The following is a 21,747-nucleotide window of genomic DNA, read 5'->3' as shown; positions in this document are numbered from 1 at the left end:
TAAAGCAAAATTGGCACGTAGATATCACGACTAAATATTGCTGGCAACTTATATTAAATATTTGGTCATGATGTCAAAGAACGCAGTTTTAAACAACAACAACCAGGAAGGTACCGACATCTCAGCTTAATCTTAAATCAAACTCAAATTTGATGGAATAAAGGCAAAATATGATAAAGGAAAGATCTACACGGAGAAAAGTACGAGAAAAATAAGACAAGGGTTAAAAAAAAAGTAAGCGACCTCTGCCGCATTATGTAAGTCTTGGTGAATGCAAGCAAATACTGTTACGTTTTCGAATGAGAACAAGTTACAGAACAATGAACCACTAGGCATACTAACGAGCATCAGCACGTAAAGCTCCATATAGTACCAAGAGGTGGAATATATCTAAATGCGATCATTATGACGACCGTAAAACTTTCTCATATTCTTCATGGTACTGTATTTATTGAAACCTTGTGTCGCGAATTTGTATGTTGTTTGTCAGTTGCTTAGTTCTTTCATGAAATTCTTGACCCACTGGGTGCATGGTGTCGCTATCCCGGAGGAGAAAATTTACACCCGGAATATTAATAATATATTGCTTAAAATACAAATTTGTAGAAAGCTGTCCATGTTGATTTCATTGTAGGAAAAGATATATATTTCAATTTACATATTCAAAGTAAAAAAATTCTTAGATAAGCAATCGTAGTTAAATATTAAAACTGTGTATTATACAGATCAAACTTCTTCATTTCTACCATGTACGAAAAGTACGAAAATTACTTGTTTCACAGTAAGGTCCTTGGTATCCAGGATCACATTCATCCACACACAGACCAGTGTCTTTTTACAACTACTACAGTGGCCACACGACGTGTTGCAACTCATTCCGTAGAGACCCGGCTTGCATTCTTTTGAGAAACGAAACAAGAAAAGGTGTATATTGCTAGAATATAGAAAGCAGATCAATAACTCTAACCAATACTAAACTTTATGCAAAGTTAATCAAATACTCAATTGCATTTCATAGAAGGTTTACTGGCAGTACTTACTTGTACATTCACCGTTTTGTTGATAACACTCGGAACAATTGCTGTTGCAGGGCATTGAACAGTTTGTCCCATAAAGTCCATCAACGCATCCTGTTATTGAAATAATTTCATTAACCTATTAACAGTGGTTCCATAACAAGTTATAAAGAAATCTGCTTTAACAGTTTGATAAACAATAACGCTTCTGTCTTACATCTGATATAAATAAAGATAAAGACACAAAAATGATTTATTTGACTTCCCGTAAATCATTCCGAGGAAAAAGTTTAGATATCAAGGCGACTTCAATTTACCTGTCAACCTTGATTTTCATGCTGTCATGATAAAATGTCAATTGTGTTCTTTTGGGGGGATTGTTTTTCTCAATATATGTTTTCACATATGCTATTCACATTCTTGGACATGCACCCATGAATGTAGTTTTACGATATAATTTAAGTAGAGGAAGAATAACAATGGATTATTTTTTAATAATAGCTCTTTACTTTTTCTTATTCATTAAATTTACTTCATGCTTCAACAAATACAGTATCAAGCTATCCAAACAAATGAAATTGTCGCTTTAAACTCAAGGGAAACATATACACATTTAAATTTCAAAATTGCATTTTTCCTTATTTATATTCCCATTAGATGATTCCGTTTTCACTTTTCATTTTATGATTTTTCACAAAATTTCCCCTAGTGTTATAACGTCCAGGCAGCAATTACGAACCTCTATACATTACAAGGCAGCCGATTTCTCCGATTGAATCACGTGGCCATATGACGTATATGAAATCATTTATGGATGCAATTGGTCACCGAAACATAATATACCATCAAAAATGAAAAAAATACAAATGCCGTTAGATAACTAAAATGTCACGTCTGACAACAAGACTGTGACACTTTGTATCAGCCATTTTACACAAAATCCTATCTATTTGCACTGTTCTCTTGGGAATTGCCAACAAATTGTATTAAGATATCCATTTTAAAACACATGCTGTGTACATATTATATATGTCATGAAAACTATTTATTTTACACTAGCCATATTTTTCAACCTACAAGAAAACGACGTATTTTGATGCTGTGAACACAAAATATCATTCTTTTTAATTAAATGCAAACAGTTTCATTATCACCGGAAACATTATCATTGCTAGAGTTTATATGATATACTATGTCTTATATCCTCAGTGACGTTGTAGGCTTTTGTCCTAATGATATTGTCTAATATAAGCAAAATTCATTCACTCACCTAAACAAGTTCCGTTGGCCTTCTCACAAAAACTATTCTTACAGTTTGCTGAACAGTCTTGATCACATGTATCGCCATACTTTCCAGGAACACAACCTGAGACATAAAAATTATCTCCAATCACCTAAAGAATTTGGGTTTCTTTGTATTATTTTTATTTCATTATACGTATGGCAATTACATTGTGTTTCTGATCATGAGTTATATTCATAAACCACGTCAAAAACCCGATAGAAACAATCAGATTTCCCAGATAAATGGAGACTTCGCCAAATCCACCATTAATAAGAATGACCATCTACATTTCTCGAATCCGGAAGTTAATAACCACGTGACTAAAGGGAATCTAAACATTGCGGTCTAACGATATCATTTCATTGATATTGCAACTTCTTTTTGATAATTCATTTTAAGTCATTAATCACCAAACGAACATCTGTGTAAGTCGATTTCAATGTCAAAATTAGACCACATAATACATTACTCACCAATACAGTATCCGTTGGACTTCATGCACAAGCTATTATTACAGTCCGCAGAACAGTCTTGATCACATGTATCGCCATACTTTCCAGGAATACATTCTGATAACATGGAAACATCTTTCATATTTCTATATCTAATTAGTTACAGCAACATTTGGTTTCTTCACATGATTTATGTCAATAGGAACATTATTATTTCGTTTTTGCTGCTAAAGGATAACTTTCTTATTCATTTTGAATTGATATTGTAGGTGTTTGGGAGTGATGTAGGAGAGATAACAGTGGTTCCCTTTAAATCGTCGTTATTTTTCCTCGCATGGTCGTCGCAAATATCATAAAAACAATAACAGAATGCACATTTAATATTTCTTCCTAGAAAATGGTTCAACGTTTCATTGATTTAAAAACCTAATAAGGCATGATAATGTATACAATATAAATGAGATAGAAACGTATTCTGGAAACTGAGCAGTGGAAAGTACACATAACAATTCTAGATATGTGATATAATTTGCGGGCATAATCTACCGAAGCTGTAAGAACACGTAGTGAAATTATAATCGGAGGGAAATTCAGACTAGAGTCAAACATTAGATATGTCATGAAAACTACAGTAATTTATCACTTGCCATATTTTCATGCTAACAAGAAAAGTGCGTGTTTTCATGTTGTGAATACGAAGACGTCATCCTATTGAACCAAATGCAAACAGTTTCATTATCAATGGAAACGGTATCGTCGCTAGTGTTTAGATGATAAAACATGTCTTATATCTTCATTGTAGTGATGTTTAAGGCTTTTATCCGAATGATGTTTTCTAATATAATCAACATGTATCCACTCACCATAACAATTTCCGTTGGCCTTCTCACACAAGCTATCCTGACAGTCCGCAGAACAGTCTTGATCACATATATCGCCATATTTTCCAGAAACACAAACTGAGAAATAGAAATGATCTCCAATTACCTTAGGATTTTGGGTTTTTATTATTTTTATTTCATTATACGTAAGTCATTGTGTTTCTAATCATGAAATCTATATTCATAAATCACGTCAAAAACCCGATAGAAACAATAAGATTTCTCGGATAAATGGAGACTGCCCCAAATCCTCCATTAATTAGAATGACCATCTACATTTCTCGAATCCGGAAGTTGATAACCACGTGACTAAAGGGAATCTAAGCATTGCGGTCTAACAATATCATTTTATTGAACTATTGCAACTTCTTTTTGATAATTCATTTTCAGTAATAAATGACCAAACGAACATCTGGGTAAGTCGATTTCAATGCCAAAATTAGACCACATAATACATTACTCACCAATACAGTATCCGTTGGACTTCATGCACAAGCTATTATTACAGTCCGCAGAACAGTCTTGATCACATGTATCGCCATACTTTCCAGGAATACATTCTGATAACATGGAAACATCTTTCATATTTCTATATCTAATTAGTTACAGCAACATTTGGTTTCTTCACATGATTTATGTCAATAGGAACATATTTATTTCGTTTTTGCTGCTAAAGGATAACTTTCTTATTCATTTTGAATTGATATTGTAGGTGTTTGGGAGTGATGTAGGAGAGATAACAGTGGTTCCCTTTAAATCGTCGTTATTTTTCCTCGCATGGTCGTCGCAAATATCATAAAAACAATAACAGAATGCACATTTAATATTTCTTCCTAGAAAATGGTTCAACGTTTCATTGAGTTAAAAACCTAATAAGGCATGATAATGTATACAATATAAATGAGATAGAAACGTATTCTGGAAACTGAGCAGTGGAAAGTACACATAACAATTCTAGATATGTGATATAATTTGCGGGCATAATCTACCGAAGCTGTAAGAACACGTAGTGAAATTATAATCGGAGGGAAATTCAGACTAGAGTCAAACATTAGATATGTCATGAAAACTACAGTAATTTATCACTTGCCATATTTTCATGCTAACAAGAAAAGTGCGTGTTTTCATGTTGTGAATACGAAGACGTCATCCTATTGAACCAAATGCAAACAGTTTCATTATCAATGAAAACGGCATCGTCGCTAGTGTTTAGATGAAAAACATGTCTTATATCTTCATTGTAGTGATGTTTAAGGCTTTTATCCGAATGATGTTTTCTAATATAATCAACATTTATCCACTCACCATAACAATTTCCGTTGGCCTTCTCACACAAGCTATCCTTACAGTCCGCAGAACAGTCTTGATCACATATATCGCCATATTTTCCAGAAACACAAACTGAGAAATAGAAATGATCTCCAATTACCTTAGGATTTTGGGTTTTTATTATTTTCATTTCATTATACGAAAGTCATTGTGTTTCTAATCATGAAATCTATATTCATAAATCACGTCAAAAACCCGATAGAAACAATAAGATTTCTCGGATAAATGGAGACTGCCCCAAATCCTCCATTGCTTAGAATGACCATCTACATTTCTCGAATCTGGAAGTTGATAACCACGTAACTAAAGGGAATCTAAGCATTGCGGTCTAACAATATCATTTTATTGAACTATTGCAACTTCTTTTTGATAATTCATTTTCAGTAATAAATGACCAAACGAACATCTGGGTAAGTCGATTTCAATGCCAAAATTAGACCACATAATACATTACTCACCAATACAGTATCCGTTGGACTTCATGCACAAGCTATTATTACAGTCCGCAGAACAGTCTTGATCACATGTATCGCCATACTTTCCAGGAATACATTCTGATAACATGGAAACATCTTTCATATTTCTATATCTAATTAGTTACAGCAACATTTGGTTTCTTCACATGATTTATGTCAATAGGAACATATTTATTTCGTTTTTGCTGCTAAAGGATAACTTTCTTATTCATTTTGAATTGATATTGTAGGTGTTTGGGAGTGATGTAGGAGAGATAACAGTGGTTCCCTTTAAATCGTCGTTATTTTTCCTCGCATGGTCGTCGCAAATATCATAAAAACAATAACAGAATGCACATTTAATATTTCTTCCTAGAAAATGGTTCAACGTTTCATTGATTTAAAAACCTAAGAAGGCATGATAATGTATACAATATAAATGAGATAGAAACGTATTCTGGAAACTGAGCAGTGGAAAGTACACATAACAATTCTAGATATGTGATATAATTTGCGGGCATAATCTACCGAAGCTGTAAGAACACGTAGTGAAATTATAATCGGAGGGAAATTCAGACTAGAGTCAAACATTAGATATGTCATGAAAACTACAGTAATTTATCACTTGCCATATTTTCATGCTAACAAGAAAAGTGCGTGTTTTCATGTTGTGAATACGAAGACGTCATCCTATTGAACCAAATGCAAACAGTTTCATTATCAATGGAAACGGTATCGTCGCTAGTGTTTAGATGATATACCATGTCTTATATCTTCATTGTAGTGATGTTTAAGGCTTTTATCCGAATGATGTTTTCTAATATAATCAACATGTATCCACTCACCATAACAATTTCCGTTGGCCTTCTCACACAAGCTATCCTTACAGTCCGCAGAACAGTCTTGATCACATATATCGCCATATTTTCCAGAAACACAATCTGAGACATAGAAATGATCTCCAATTACCTTAGGATTTTGGGTTTTTATTTTTTTTATTTCATTGTTCGTAAGTCATTGTGTTTCTAATCATGAAATCTATATTCATAAATTACGTCAAAAACCCGATAGAAACAATAAGATTTCTCGGATAAATGGAGACTGCCCCAAATCCTCCATTAATTAGAATGACTTAGAATTAGACGCCTTAACCACCCGCCACTTCGGCCCCCTTTATAAAGATTCAAACTATTATCAAATTTTATCAAATACAGAGAACATGAAACAGAGACAAAATTACATCGTCAGGTAGTATATAATACAAAGAAAGAAAGGATCAAATGAGCTGTTATTGGGGCAGCAAATCAATTCTGGTTTCAATGTCCTGTAAAAGAAAATAAAAAAGACCATGGTTTGTGCAGGAGGCCTCATAATTCGTTTCCTCTTAAGACACTCAGTCGGATACATCAATCATATAAGTCATCCGCATTCGCACATTTATCAGCAGTATGTGATACATATAAACTGTCTGTAGCAGAATGACCTATAGAACTTTCAGAAGGAATCGCAAAATGAGATCAGCATATCTTTGAGAATTCATTACTGTACTGGTATGTTATTTTATAAACTTACAAAAGCAGGAGCCAGATTTCGGGTTACAGTTGCCTCCGTAACAAGTTTCTGGGCAATCCTTTACACAGTTGCCATCACCGTAATGGCCTGCTGCACATCCTAAGGGTGAACATAATAAAACGTTTCGAATACAGGTTTGATTTTCAAACATATTTTTACACCATATGCCTAGAAAAGATTAGTAAATATTATTGTTTCCCTGCTATCTTTCTTTCTCTATTGCTTTCTTTCTTTCCTGCTTTCAAGCACTCAGAAGCTAAGATTCTTTGATGCTTTGGAATCTATTAATATCTCACATCATACAAGAGTGTAAAATGATGAAGAAGTAATTGGTGTTAACAGCAAAAAAGCCTGGCAAAAATAATTTTTAAAAAGTCACGCAATAGAATGGTAGAGAGTCAGACAATAATATGGACTTGTGTTGACTACCTCCAACCTCGAAGGGCACATCTAGAGTGTGACTTTGGTTAAGTACAAGTAAACAGCACGAAATTAATGTCCAAGGGACATATATGGGAGTAAAAGAAACAGATAAGGAAGAGAGGTAAGATACATACAGAAAGGTAGAAACAGACTTTTAGCTATAGAGACACCTAAAGAAAAACACAGATCGACAGAGTCAGAGAAAGACGAATCGAGAGAAATAGGCAATTTGCAAGACAAAGGTGGACTGATAAACATACACACAAAACACGCTACACAGAGAACAGAGAGAAATGCACAAAAAGACACATATAAACAAAGACAGACAGTGAGGAAGAAAACGAAATAGTTGTAATAACAAAAGAGAAATTTTCTTGCCAGAAAATGCATTATAAAACGCTATTTAATTTTAATTTTCACAGGACAAAGGATAACGTCCTTGCATGGCATTTGTATATAATGAATTTTCTTTAGTACATCTAATGTAGATTTTTTGTATTATTTAAATAATCTTTACTAAAACTAAAGATAATTTCGAAGGATTAACAGATGTACTTACCAAGAACTATAACCTCACATAACTCCAGCACAGCTGGAGAAGCATACCAGGTGTGTCGTGGTGGATCGTTTCTGTAGTTGTAGACAGTAACATACCGGCCTACATACGGGCACTGATGTATTATATTCAGTTGTACCGTTACTTCAGTAGTACTCGTATCCTCATAACAAAGGACACCGTTTGTTCGGTAATCCGTGTTATTAGATATATAAAGCTGGTAACCTCCTAATCTTTTCTCAAATTTAGCTGAAAATATGTCAAATGTAAAATAGTCATTATTCAGTCTATACAATTGCGTTATTATGTTTTTGCCGCAGGTTGTTTTCTCGGAAGAAAATACTGAAATCTTTCGTTGACACCAAGCCAAGAATACTGCATTAAAAAAAATCACTAACAACAGTAGTATTTTCTTTGATGCCGACTCCATCATGAACAGGTTTGAAATAAAGGCACGGATAGGCTTTTCTACATCAACCCACCCCGCAACCCCTATCCCCGCGTATCTTAGAAATGTTGTCCTGCTGTACAATTTTCCAGTTTTCCAGTTTTCCAATGTATCTTCATAACGAGCTTCTATAATATCATGCTGTACAGTAAATAAAATATTTAAAGGCAATAAGGCAGGGAAGTCAACTCGAGATCAATTTTCAATCATATCATATTAGTTAAGGATTTCTTGGAATTTAATTGAATTGAAGTTTATTATGTGATTTTTATCTACTGACATGAGATGCGATTCGACGGAAGCCATACGTTTAGCTAACAACTTTAAAATTAGGCTAGGAACTTAAGCCAATAATATTTCGCAAATAACTGTAGTTGAACTGTCACATGAAAACGAGAGTACCTTCTGCAACTCATAGACATTATTTAATACTTAACATTTAATTACAATCTCCAAAAATTCGACCTCCAAGCATATCTCATCTCCATTAGAAAATGATTTTTGACTTTTAGTTACAATGTTATCTTGGTGCGGTCAGATCAAGTGTTTTTTAAACTGTCTGCAATGGCATGTTAAACAGCCTTTCCATGTTCTGCAATTGAAAAATATTTGTCACCTTTCGAAAAATCAAGAATTTGACTGAATCTTAACTGTCCAGTGTTCGGAATTGCCATAACGTATTTTCGTCACCTCATTACTCTGATACAGCACTCGGTCTGGGAGAAGTGAGATGTTTTATCCGTTCTGAACCTAATTGCGTGTTAAAATGAGGTCTAATCAGATTATTCAGCTTGTAAAAACAGTTGATAGTGTTAAAACTGCCAACAACAACCAATGACATTAATGGTCTGGGGACAAACATAACAACATTGAGAACATTCTGGACGAATATAAAGTAATTAAACCTAAAGAGCATTCTAATCCTTTTTACAATGCGTGCTGAATGCGAGAAATGCAGAAAACTAGCACAAAAAGAAAGGAAATCGACCGAGTGCTGGCACCTCACTAAAATGCCTTTTAAATATAAGTAGCTTTAAGTTGACATATATAACTAAATATAAAGGCATTCATCATAAGGGACGGAAGGAAAGGTCCAAAGAATGTTTAATAGAAAGAATCATCCATAATGATTTAAACCAGCAGAAAAGAGCAGAGCAACAATTATGGACAAGTTTGCCGATGAAAAAGGCAACCACTATTCTCAATGACAAAAACATATACCGATATACCGAATGAAGATTCACGCCAAAACGTAAGTGGCAATCGATCAATATACCCTCAGCTATGAACAACATAAACAGGCAACTTGTACACCAAAAGACAGAAAACATCCCTCCCTTCCCATAAGCCACACTATCCACTCCTACAAATGGGCACCGTAACGAGTGGCAGTCATCACTGGGCAACTTGTCGAAAAATAGAATATTGTGTGTGAAGAATTCAAATTACTTGCTTTCAGATTTGACTGACATCACTAGAAAGATTACTACAATTCATGTGAAATTATAGCCCTTTTAACAATCACACCGGTTCATAAGACAATAAAGATCATACATGAGCGATTTCAACAAGATAAAACAAGGAAAAAACAGTGAGCCTACTTTGGATGCAGTCAGGAAAGACAAGGAGAACAATCTTACATCTCACTAAAACCAGGTTAAAACACCATAAACTTTACAACTGAACAGGAGAGAGAAAGAAAATTCCTTTCGTCGATACATAGATCTTAAGAAGGTCGGGTACTGGTAAACAAGAAAATATAAACATGTTAACATAATTCTAATCCAAAATCAAATTCAATAAAACTAGTGCAAACTGTTGATTCATGGAAGATTTAGAGAGTCTCCTGAAAAAGCACGTGGAGAATGATACTATGTGGTCAGAAAGAGTAAGCGTCTTCTGCTTCATCGATGACTCCTCTCGTATCAAGCACTCAAATGAGAACTAAGCGTAAAGCAACAGAACTAACTGGAAAGCTAGCGACTGTCAAATACGTCCAGCTTGGTATCGCAAAGAGATCAATGGTGACCGTAAGACTGATTTCCATCAACCTGCATCTTTTGAAAACCTATGTTATAAGTGTGTCATTAATCGTTCTGCACAAGCACCGTGAAACTGAGATCAGACCTTTGAGTATCAAGTAAACTACCATGTACACCCATAGGTTGGGGATATAGGAATCTTGCTGTCTAGATATGGAGAAGTCACAATAGATAAGCTGCTAATGTAAGAGAGGCTGTCAATTCATCATCTTCAATTATGTTGGGTATACCAGATAGAAATGGTTAATAAATATCTTGTTATTTACAGACAAGACGTCATCAATATATCTGTGACTAAAACCCTAATTCATGTTTCCTGTTTTAATTAGTCTTTCGATAAATTTAGCCTCATATGAAAACCAGAGCAAGTCAGGCAACAGAGAGTCACATTTACTCGACATAGGTATAGTAAAACTCTGTTTAAAGATCATCACTCTAAACTTCACGACGATTGTTTAACCCGGAAACTCGATCATTTCTGTTGTTGTTGTTTTTTTATTATTATTATCATTATTATTTTATTTTGGGGTATTGTTCATGAAATACATTTAAATATAGCCTACAGCGATACACGTATACCGCCCCTCGCCCTTTTTTGGAAAAGAAAGCCCTCATAACAAGAGAACGAAGGAATTGTTTTACTTTAGAATGGACCATGGTAGTGTACAGTGTGACAGCCTCAAATTTAAATGTTCTCTTAGATGTTTTTGGAGAAGTATGTTGATGATTGAGTTTATTGGTCGGCATATTGATACCATTGAACAATATTCTATTTTTTGTATTACATTGGAGTTTTTGATTCTCGTTTGTATGTCTCGTTGTTGATTACAGAGTGCTATTAACTGACTCGAATTGTCCAAGATATACATGTTAGATGTCGACGGCGAAGCAGAAGTAGCTTACCATCACGGAACATCTGAACGTATTCTCTTTGTATTTTTGCGACGGTCTCCGTGTTAGCCTCTCTTGTATTCGTATTTGCCTCCGTTATATCGAATTTCATTTTAGATTAAGTCTGTTGGCAAGACATTATTTTCTTTGTTGTCTTGATAATCCTTTACATAGAAAGTATAAATGAAATATTTGTAGCATATTTCAATAATCAGGTGTATTGATATTAAAAATTTAACAGTGATACTGTATTTCTTACATTCTAGTTTCATCGGTAGGGGTTTGTCATAACAAAATAACTATAGTTTTTAATCCAAAATGTCAAGCTGATAACGTGTGCAAAAATATTCATTCTGAACAGCAGACCACATGTAGATGTACATTGTTAAAAAAAAACTTAACATAATCCCAAGCCTAAATGGAGGTCAAAGTATTTAAAGTAATTACAGCGAATTTCCTCATCGACAACTCAATCAATTGGCTCATTCACCTGAGAAATGGAATAGCTGTCAATGTGGAGAGCATTCCTCACCTTTCAGAAAGAAAATAAACCATTTTTTTTTTTATTTTTGCTTTGCAGTTTGGTACAGAGACAATTTTTAAAGAGTCTTATATCTCGAAATTCCGAATGCGAGTTTTTAATAGCAAATTTTGTCGATTGGTTTGTTGAAGCAATGACATCGTGATGTCCTTATTATGTGATGCATTTCTATTTCCAAATCAGAACATAGATAAATACCTATCTGATCAGGGACCCATTCCATCCCAACCCTTTTCCGAACATCGTTGATGTCACATTTTATCAATATTATATTTAATGTTACGTAAACTTACCTCTATAAATTATTTGTATTGTGTCAATGGTGCTCATCTGTCCTAGATCTACACGCCACCAAGCGTTCTTAGGATTTCCAGTTACAGACGTGTGTGTACAACAACCAGAGGCTATATATGTATTTGTGCAAGTATCCACTGCCGCTTCTGCTAGCCATTTTCCCGTATGTAGGTTGCTGCTTTGCTGGGCAGACTTTAAAGCAGCTATATTACCTGTAATTCAACACAATAAATATAGGTGATCAAGTAGGGCTTGTAATTCATCATGACAATGGTAAACTGATACTGCAATTTAAGGAGCGATTTTATCAGACTTAGAACACAACAGTTAAAACCGTATATGTGCTTAAATGAACAGATGTCAATTAATAGCATGTGAAAACGCATGGTTTATCGTGGTGCATATCCTGAATGTATGTCTTCTTTAATTTGTCACATAACAAATATATGCCTGGTGTAGTCTAGATAATCATTATGACACCAGAAGAACAATTGTTAATCCTACTAATTCAGTAAGATTTAAAATACTTGCACTACAGAAAAATGAATGCCGTGCACAAATGCTCACAGAATGTATCATTTAGCTTGAACAAATATACAAGTATCCAAACGACTAAACAACATGTAAAAACTTCTTGACGTGTACGCTTTCTGGAGAACGCATGGAAATAAATCACTCGACGCTTGTCTATAAATGATGACTTGATATGCTCGTAAAGGAAACATTTTTAAAATCCCCGTGATAAATACAGCCATATTACATTCCATATCAACAGAATAAACATTTTTAAGAGGTTCAATCGCTGATTTGATTAGATGCTGAACCTCTCAAAATTTGGTTGTCCACGATATACACGAGCTGCTGTGTTATATCGTACTGTGAAAACATAAAGTCATGTATATATTGACCAGTTGAAAATATTATCACAATGTAAACCAAGACACAGCTAACATTAAAATGAAATACAATGATCTCATGGTTCACGTTTTCGCATTAATGCATTTTTTGGTTTAGTTAAGTTTTTAAAACCGACCACTGGTAAATTAAAGGAAAAAACAAATGCCTCTGTGCCATGAAATGCTTCTATACTATAGCATCCCCAAGACTGTAGACCGAAAACCCAAAATGATATTTTGTAATCAGGAAGTACGTTGTATACGGTGAGATATTTATTCTGTCTATGCGTTTATGTTTAATGTTTTTGTTTTCTTACTTATAGTACATACGTTAATTACTTACCTTCTGGTCTGCAGGTGTTGAACATCAGGAACAAGACCAGATATACGCCTCTGTTTATTACTTCTCTTGTCGCCATTTCTGTGCCTAATGGCGAATGTTCAGCAACAAGGAAGTAGAATGCACAGTGTCGTGGATTATTATATATATATATATGTGAAGTGTGTTTAAAGTCTGGTACATGACCTGTTCTGGTAGACTGAGATTCACTAAATGGCTATAATACCTATAAATACCCGTGTTCACCTTTAAACAGTCGGTGTGCGTTACAAACTGTGCACGGGTATCATACATATACACACATCAGTTTACGTCGTTGTATGCTATGTTACAGTATAATTTATGACTACATTATTTTTATGGACCATTTTTTCTTTTTTTTTTTTAATTTCATAAATTTAATCCGTGGAAAATATAAGACTTACATAGAAATGATGAAAGTAAAAATGTAAACATTTGGGTTTTTTAAATCACACAGTCTTATTTGTTCAAATAAAACCACATCCAGCTCTGATAGTAAATACATCATGTTCCTTTCCAAACAAGACATGAAAAGGAAGTGTAGTCTTTGAACACTATCAATAAGTTGAGGCGTTATCGTAATAACGAGATCAATTTAGTCGTATTAACGAGATCACTAAACTTAACTCGGCATTACTTACATGGATTTATCAAGACTCAGAGGGCGGGTGCGTCGATGAAACAGTCTTATTTTCCTTGTACTTTTTCAGGATTTTCCATGTAAATACTTCTATTATTCATAGTTTGCCCTAGTTTATGTTAATTGAGTTTAGATTCTGATTATGTTAACACGTTGGTATTTTCTTGATGCCCTCATAACAACGAGATAACATAGGTCGTAATAGCCAAATAACAAAAGTCGTAATAATGAGATCATTATAACTTTGTATGTAGTACTAATCAGCTCCCTTAATATTCGCTTAGGTCAATTCGTCAATTTTAATGATAAACACGATATTGAAAGACACATTCAAACGGTAGTACGAGAAACAATAAACCGCCACCCCCACCCAATCCTCCCGTAGTAAGAGGGACATTAACACCATAACACGAGGTACAATCACCCCCTACTACGAGGGACATTAACACGGTAACACGAGGTACAAACACGGTAAACCGAGGTACAATCACCCCCGTAGTACGAGGGACATTAACACGGTAACACGTGATACAATCACCCCCGTAGTACGAGGGACATAAACACGGTAAACCGAGATACAATCACACCCGTAGTACGAGGGTTGTTATCACGGTAACACGAGGAACATTAACCCCCTAGTATGAGGGACATTATCACGGCAACATGAGAAACACTCACTTTCGAAGTACGAGGGTCATTAACACGGTAACACGAGAAACATTAACTCCCGTAGTACGAGGGTCATTAACACGGTAACACGAGAAACATTAACTCCCGTAGTACGAGGGTCATTAACACGGTAACACGAGGAACATTAACCCCCTAGTATGAGGGACATTAACACGGTAACATGAGAAACATTAACCCCCTAGTATGATTGACATTAACACGGTAACATGAGAAGCATCCACTCCCGTAGTACGAGGGTCATTAACACGGTACAACGAGGAACATTAACCCCCGTAGTATGAGGGACATTAACACGGTAACACAAGGTACAATCACTCCCGTAGTACGAGGGTCATTAACACGGTAATACCTTTGTTAACCTTTAAACAGTCTGTTTGTGTTACAAAGAGTGCACGGGTATTAACAAACACATATACACATATACAAACATCAACAATTTTGAATTACGAAATAATCATGAATCAGCTTCAAAGTCTTTAATGCATAACCAGCAATGAAGAAAATATCGTAAGTATCCACCGAGTGTAAGGATTAAATAAGGGGATTCTTAAACATTGGTGCAAACAGTGTACACCCGGATGACGTTTATACATTAGAACGAAATTGTAATGCTTTTGTTTCATGAAATGTAAGACCGTGATGGTAAGAAAAAAATAAACGTTTTAAATATTGCTAATATTGCATAATGGCCTGAAATGTTACTTGTAGCCGCTACATGATATGTCTATTGGATAACGAAATGTTCAGACAGAAAAATTCAAGTAAAATGTTATATCATTATTTTCAATAGAAAAGATAGTTCTTTATATTGAATGTTTTTTTTTTTATAATGTGCATGCTTTGCTTCTTTGTTTATTTGTTCAAAGCTACAATATTATGGTCCAACTTCCCGTCTAGGTTTTGACTTTTTCGTTTCATTCACTTTTGATTTTTCTCAATCGCTTCCAAGAATTTATGTCCTTAGTATCACCGACGAGTCCTAGGAGAACGAAACAGCTGTATGATTCAGCTTTGTTATACTGTATCTTATTCTTTGTTGTATTTAAAGGTGTTATTCACTTATGTGCCTTTGTACGATCTCTGAATTAAAATTTTCAAGAATGAAAGAGCCTACAGTTCCGGGCATGATGAATGCAGCTCTCTTCACTTTCAGTAAAGTTTGTTTGGTGATTTTTACAAAATTGATACAATACTTTTGCCTACATGCAAATGTGTTATGAAAGTTTGTATTGTAATTGCTTAAAAGGAATTATCCTCACAATATTTTTAGTACATGTAAATTTTTTTTGGAACTTGTGTATTGATACCAACAATAGATTTGTTTACATTTACATTATGGAAATTTGTTTGGAATGACACCTAACTTATGAGTATATGTACTTATTTAAGAATGATAAATTCCGTAATTGTGTGTTCAATCTGTATGGGAGTGTATGTGGTATGTTTTATGGGATACGTCCAATCTGACCTCAGTTGATACATGAGGGTATTGATTATAGTCGAACGCTGCCAGAACACAGATTATGCTTTTGTGAAGTAATTCAAATCAGTCTGCAACGGCTTTGATTTGACTTTGTCACATTCATAATGCTGTTTTGCCTTTTCAAAATCTGATAAGTTCCTGCAGTGTCATTTCATGCACATGTCTGTGGTGTCCAAAAAAACCTCTGACATGTCAAGGAAATGTCTAATTATGATATTCGTCTTATAGATAACTGCTACTGAAGCTTTGATGTTTCAGTTTATCACTATGTTGCTCATATAGTTTCTAAAGATACTTTAGCATTACTGGCACTGGTCATTAGCTTAAACAAAGGCAACAAAATATACCTTCATGTGAATTTGTACAAAATAGCATTACTATTAGCCATAACTGAAATCAAGTTCCAATAAAAAAGTAACAGGTACATGAATGAAGAATTGTCTTAATTAAAAGCAACGGTCAAAGAGAAACATTTTTTTTATCCTGATCATGATTCGATGCCGGATTAGTAAACGCCTGCTAGTCTTCAGTTTTTCTTGTATAAACTCGAATTCTAGTTAATGATAAATATGAATGTCATCATAAACATCCAATATAAAAAGAATTTAGAGATAGATATATTTCAGGAAAAAAATCATATGCATGTTTGTCCTGTATTTACGAACTACATAATGAATTCCGGACGTTTCGCGAGAAGATGACGAGAAATCTGAAATCCATCCACTTTGTCATCAATCTCTATACTGTCTCTAGCACTATTGATACAGCAGAACACACACACCGCTCTGTGTCTACCCATCTCAAAAACGTAAAGGAAACAAATATATGATATAGAGTATTTAACATATAAAGACTTATGCTTAAACGAATAAAAAAGAAAAGACACAAAAAATCCTTCTTATGCGAAGCGAAGGTCTTTAGTTTTCTTATGACATTATTGTTTAAAAGTGTCACTTTTGCTGATAAATCTCACCTGAGGTGTCTACAATGTAATAAGGAATTCATTTTAATTACCGAGAAATTGAGCCTTCACTTGAAGTCAGTGTATTGAACTAGATAAATGAATTTGTTTTTCTTGATTGCTGCTTTATGACTTGTCAATATTTCTTGTCATTTCTCGATGAAAAATAAAATCTGACCTCGCCCACTTGGCAATGACTGTAGGAGTCAATGGCAACAGACCACCTGATGAGTGGCTGTCATTCAATCAAGTAAACTAGAACAGACTTCAACGACATTAAATATTTTAATACCTTTCAACGTACACATCAATTAAAAAAAAAGATGAAATAATAATGAAATTGACAGGAAAATATATTTATTATTCCACATTTTCACACATTTTGAACTTCGGTCTAAAAAGCAATATCAGACCACCAGATTAAATCAGCGTCTGCTTATCAGTTTGTTTATCCGACTTGCGATAACAGGAAGTATTTCAATCTCGGTAATGTCTTTGGCTTTGATAACGAAAATTATGTATATGATCCGCTGAATCATGAATTAGATGGTGATCCAGGAAACATCAGCAAGACATTATCTGTCGTATCTGGAACAGCTAGGAATAACTATCAAGCTGCTCTTCACACACTCACTATCACCAATGACTACTTCTGTCACGTGTGGTCTCGGAGCCTCTCCGTCCACTGATTTGCAAAATACATTTCTGTTTGTCCCTTTATTTTTATTTAGCTCACTCAACTTTGAATGACTGAAAATGGCGCGAATAAGCTGTCACATCACTCACGCTCCAATGCTTAGTGATTTGTCAAACAATATCCTTAACTAGATTACAAAATTGATAGATGTATATGTTTTAGTTTAGAAACGCATTTCAGAAATTAATTATAAGCTTTGTTAGACTTTATTTACTTTCATATAGCACATGCATGACAAAATAACTGATATGCAAACTAATTCGTTCAGTTCATTTATTACTTAAATATTTTCATATGAAAGCTTAATTGAAATAGGATATAAATACTAGAAAAGGAGGTTGGATCATTATAGTTTCTTCATATTGATTATCGTATTTGGATAAATCGAAACAATATTTTTCTTTTATTTTGATGAACAATGTCCTTATGCATCGTATTTATTGTCATCAAAAAATAAAGATGTTGATATTATATGTATTGTAGATATTGGTAATATCACGTAAGTACTTACTGGCATCGTTATAGCATTGATGTAATCTGTCCTGCCATTTGTATATCGACAGAAGTAAACAATTATGAAATTAAATCTTTCATAAAATGTACAACATTATTTCAAACAGCCTGTGGTTTCATTCACGGAAAGATTTAAAGCTGAGCTTGAAAAAGTTGACGGCGACATGATTGAATTGAACAAGTAAAATATATAGATAATCTGAAAGAAAGGATCTAGAGAAAAGAAGTGAGTTGTCAGAGTTTCGACTTGGATAAAACAACGTCCTCATATACGGAATAGAAGTCACATAAGGAAAACATGAACGCTGTGCGTCATTATTTTCGTACAGTCGTTTATGATTATCTATAATATCCATCGTCACTCTCAGAGAAACACTAATTTAAACACTACAAATTATCATCCAACGTCGATAAATGTGACATTCGATACTATGGATGTTATGCACCTTCCGAGAGGTGACCGGATTACGATCGTGACTGATATACGAGACTTAAACAAAAATGCTTAACAAGCAAGGATCGGATACATCATGAGACAAAGAGTCAAAATTATAAAGACTAAGATTCAAGGGTCTCTTGCGGTGATAGATGTGTGATTAGAAATGAGACCAAAATATCTTAGTAAAGGTCCATGGAATATAGTTTAAACTGAATTGAAGTATGTGACCTAATTACAAGGAAAAGTGCCAGAGAGAATGATCGAATGAACTGTATTGCTGTAGTTATTTTGATAATCTAAAGACCATAATTGTTCGGAAAATACGACAATAAATGAATTGTTGTTAAGTTGTTGAGTTCTTCAGTTGATGTTTGTTGAAATGATCTAAGCTAAAAAGAAGGAATTTGAATGTAAAATCACACTGAAAGACGTTCAGTTTTAAAATGTCAAAATAACAAGAAAAAAGCCCAGGCTTTAATGGATTTTGAGCATTTTGTTCTGTTAAATGTTTCTACGGTGCAATTTTTTGTCAATTACACAAAAACAATGTAACATCACAATGATTACAAAATACAATAAGCCAAGAGACCTTTTGAAGAATTGGAGATCAATTTCTCTCTTTAATGCGACCTACAAATGGTTTTTGTATGCTTAACTAACATATGATTGAATCATCCTACAAATAAACATCTAGTTAAACTGAACACAATTATTTTCTCAAACGTTTGGCGTGGCACTACCGAAAGCAAAAAAGCAAATAAAATCCAAGGCAAAGAAGAATGGGTTAAATATTATACACTTGGAATCATTCCAATAAAATTACCTCAAGATAAGCTGGATAAGTATAATAGTCAATAACACATTTTCCTGTCGGGTTCATATTTTACTAGTTGTATCCAAAACAATCTTTGAGGAAGGCTTACAAATTTATATTTTCGGTGATGCGTTTTATAGGCAAATTCTAGATTTATTGGGAATAGATCAAGGAAGGAGGTGTTTTTGGATGTTGTATGAAGTAAAAGTATTTGCTCCAACTAAATATAGGTATGTGTTGTCAGGACCATAGTGGTAGAACTCAAGTTTTACAATTAAAAAACGGTAATTATTTTACAAAGAATGCTATGAGCAAAGTGCATATAATGTACGATTTTTTATGCTGATGGCAAATAATATTTTTACAACAATATCTGGATTTTCTTCGTTTACTATATATTATATATCATTTACTATATATAAAGTTCTGAAAAGACGATTAACAAGGATCTTTCTATTTTAAGAGGAGTCCAGTTATCGGAGGATTTACTCATGTACCTTAAATTTATTAAAACGGTTGTAAGATATGGACTTGTACAGTCAATTGGATCATCATTGATTAAAAGTAATGTTTCAAAGTGGAAGAGGGATCTTTATCTTGAGAAAGATGATAAATGGTGGAGAAAAGTGAATATATATAATATTAAGGTAGCTAAAGACACAAAGATACTATGGTTAGAGTATACGCTGGTGCATCATGTATTGCCTACAATTTTGTTCTTTGGCGAGTTTAAAGTGTTGGGCTCATATGTACTTTTTGTAGAGAGGAACAAGAAACTTTTTGTATTATGTTTACGACTACACACAGGTAAATACAGTTCTTAGAGAACTGAAACAGTGGTTACAGGAGAATACCTTCTTATTATTTGGCCAGAACACTATTTATATGCTATTTAAGCAATATGTTTATTAAAATATACTTCATAAGATGTATGTTTGCTTTTGATGTTTTGAAAACTCATATTTGCTATTACTACAATGGAGAAAAATGTATGTACTCTTCAATGGATGGAGAGGATGGCATGATTTACTAGATAAATCAATGTTAAATATTATACCTAAATGGATATATCTACAGTGGCAAGGAAAGTTTCTGAAGAAACTGTACGATAAAGACAGTGTTATAATCGTATCGTTTGAATTTAATAGAACATTATTCTCTGTAGTCATCAAATGTCAAAATGACATACAATAAACTTATCATATGGTGATTGTACTTTCGATTTTCTACAATATAATACGTTATGTTCAATTCTACACAGTACCCCCAAATATCAAGGCAAACAAGGGTATTACCCATACAGTAGTAATCTAGCTAAACTATTAAACCTTAAAACTTAATCAGTCAAATTGCTATAGTCAGTCTGTCAAAAAACTTTAAATCACCTACTTTCAGATCTGCTGGTTTGGAGGAAGATGATTAGGATCAGAAACACATCCCTGGTAAACACAGCTCTTGTAACAGTCATATTATTATTCTTCTCTGCTTCATGTTGAATATCCAATAAGTTAGTAATAAGGACTAAATAAAAATTAATATGGCGGACTGATATGTCAGCTTGCCGTAACCGTGATTAGCGTATGTTATATCATTGTGCTGCCTCAGTAGGTGGTAAGAGTGGCTTTATCAGTTGTGGAACTTTTCTCCACTGTATTGTATTTCCCTGTGCTTTTAACTTCTTTATGTACCCTGTTTGTCCATTACATGTGTAGTGTACGTTATGTATGTGTCTGTTTGTGTGTATTTTCACACAACCTTCACTTCGTTCTTTTTGTTTCATTTTAGCATTCAAAAGGAAAAAAGACCGACCGACTGTAACTACAGGAATTACTCGGCAAGCGACTTCAACTATGTATCGCACTGTCTTCTTTCAAATCAAAGATAGCCTTCCTTTATCAAGTACAAACCTATGTTCTGATTGATATGAATACACAACCTTGGTACATGTACCATGACTCCTTTTGAAGTAACATCTGTTATTGTTTCCGATAATGTAATATTTCCGTTCGAAACCATTCGATGATTTTTCTTCACAGTTGATATTCAATATAATGTTAACTGACAAAAT

The 21,747-nt window shown here is 34.0% G+C and overlaps 1 protein-coding gene across 1 annotated transcript in view; it reads right to left on the bottom strand.

Annotated features, from left to right (window-relative positions):
- The window catches only part of LOC132564217 (receptor-type tyrosine-protein phosphatase kappa-like), a gene marked incomplete at its 5' end in the record, with an annotated part of 49,366 nt that overhangs the window by 11,237 nt on the left and 16,382 nt on the right, over positions 1-21,747 (bottom strand). The window contains 5 exon segments of the mRNA XM_060228890.1: positions 772-834; positions 837-899; positions 1,041-1,130; positions 2,287-2,382; positions 5,422-5,517. Of these exon segments, the coding sequence (XP_060084873.1) occupies positions 772-834; positions 837-899; positions 1,041-1,130; positions 2,287-2,382; positions 5,422-5,517 (408 nt within the window).

Source organism: Ylistrum balloti, unplaced genomic scaffold, assembly GCF_031769215.1.
Source record: "Ylistrum balloti isolate Yb309-2 unplaced genomic scaffold, AGI_CSIRO_Ybal_v1 Utg372074, whole genome shotgun sequence".
NCBI classification, from domain to species: Eukaryota; Metazoa; Mollusca; class Bivalvia; order Pectinida; family Pectinidae; genus Ylistrum; species Ylistrum balloti.
This window is presented reverse-complemented; position numbering and strand designations above follow the sequence as displayed.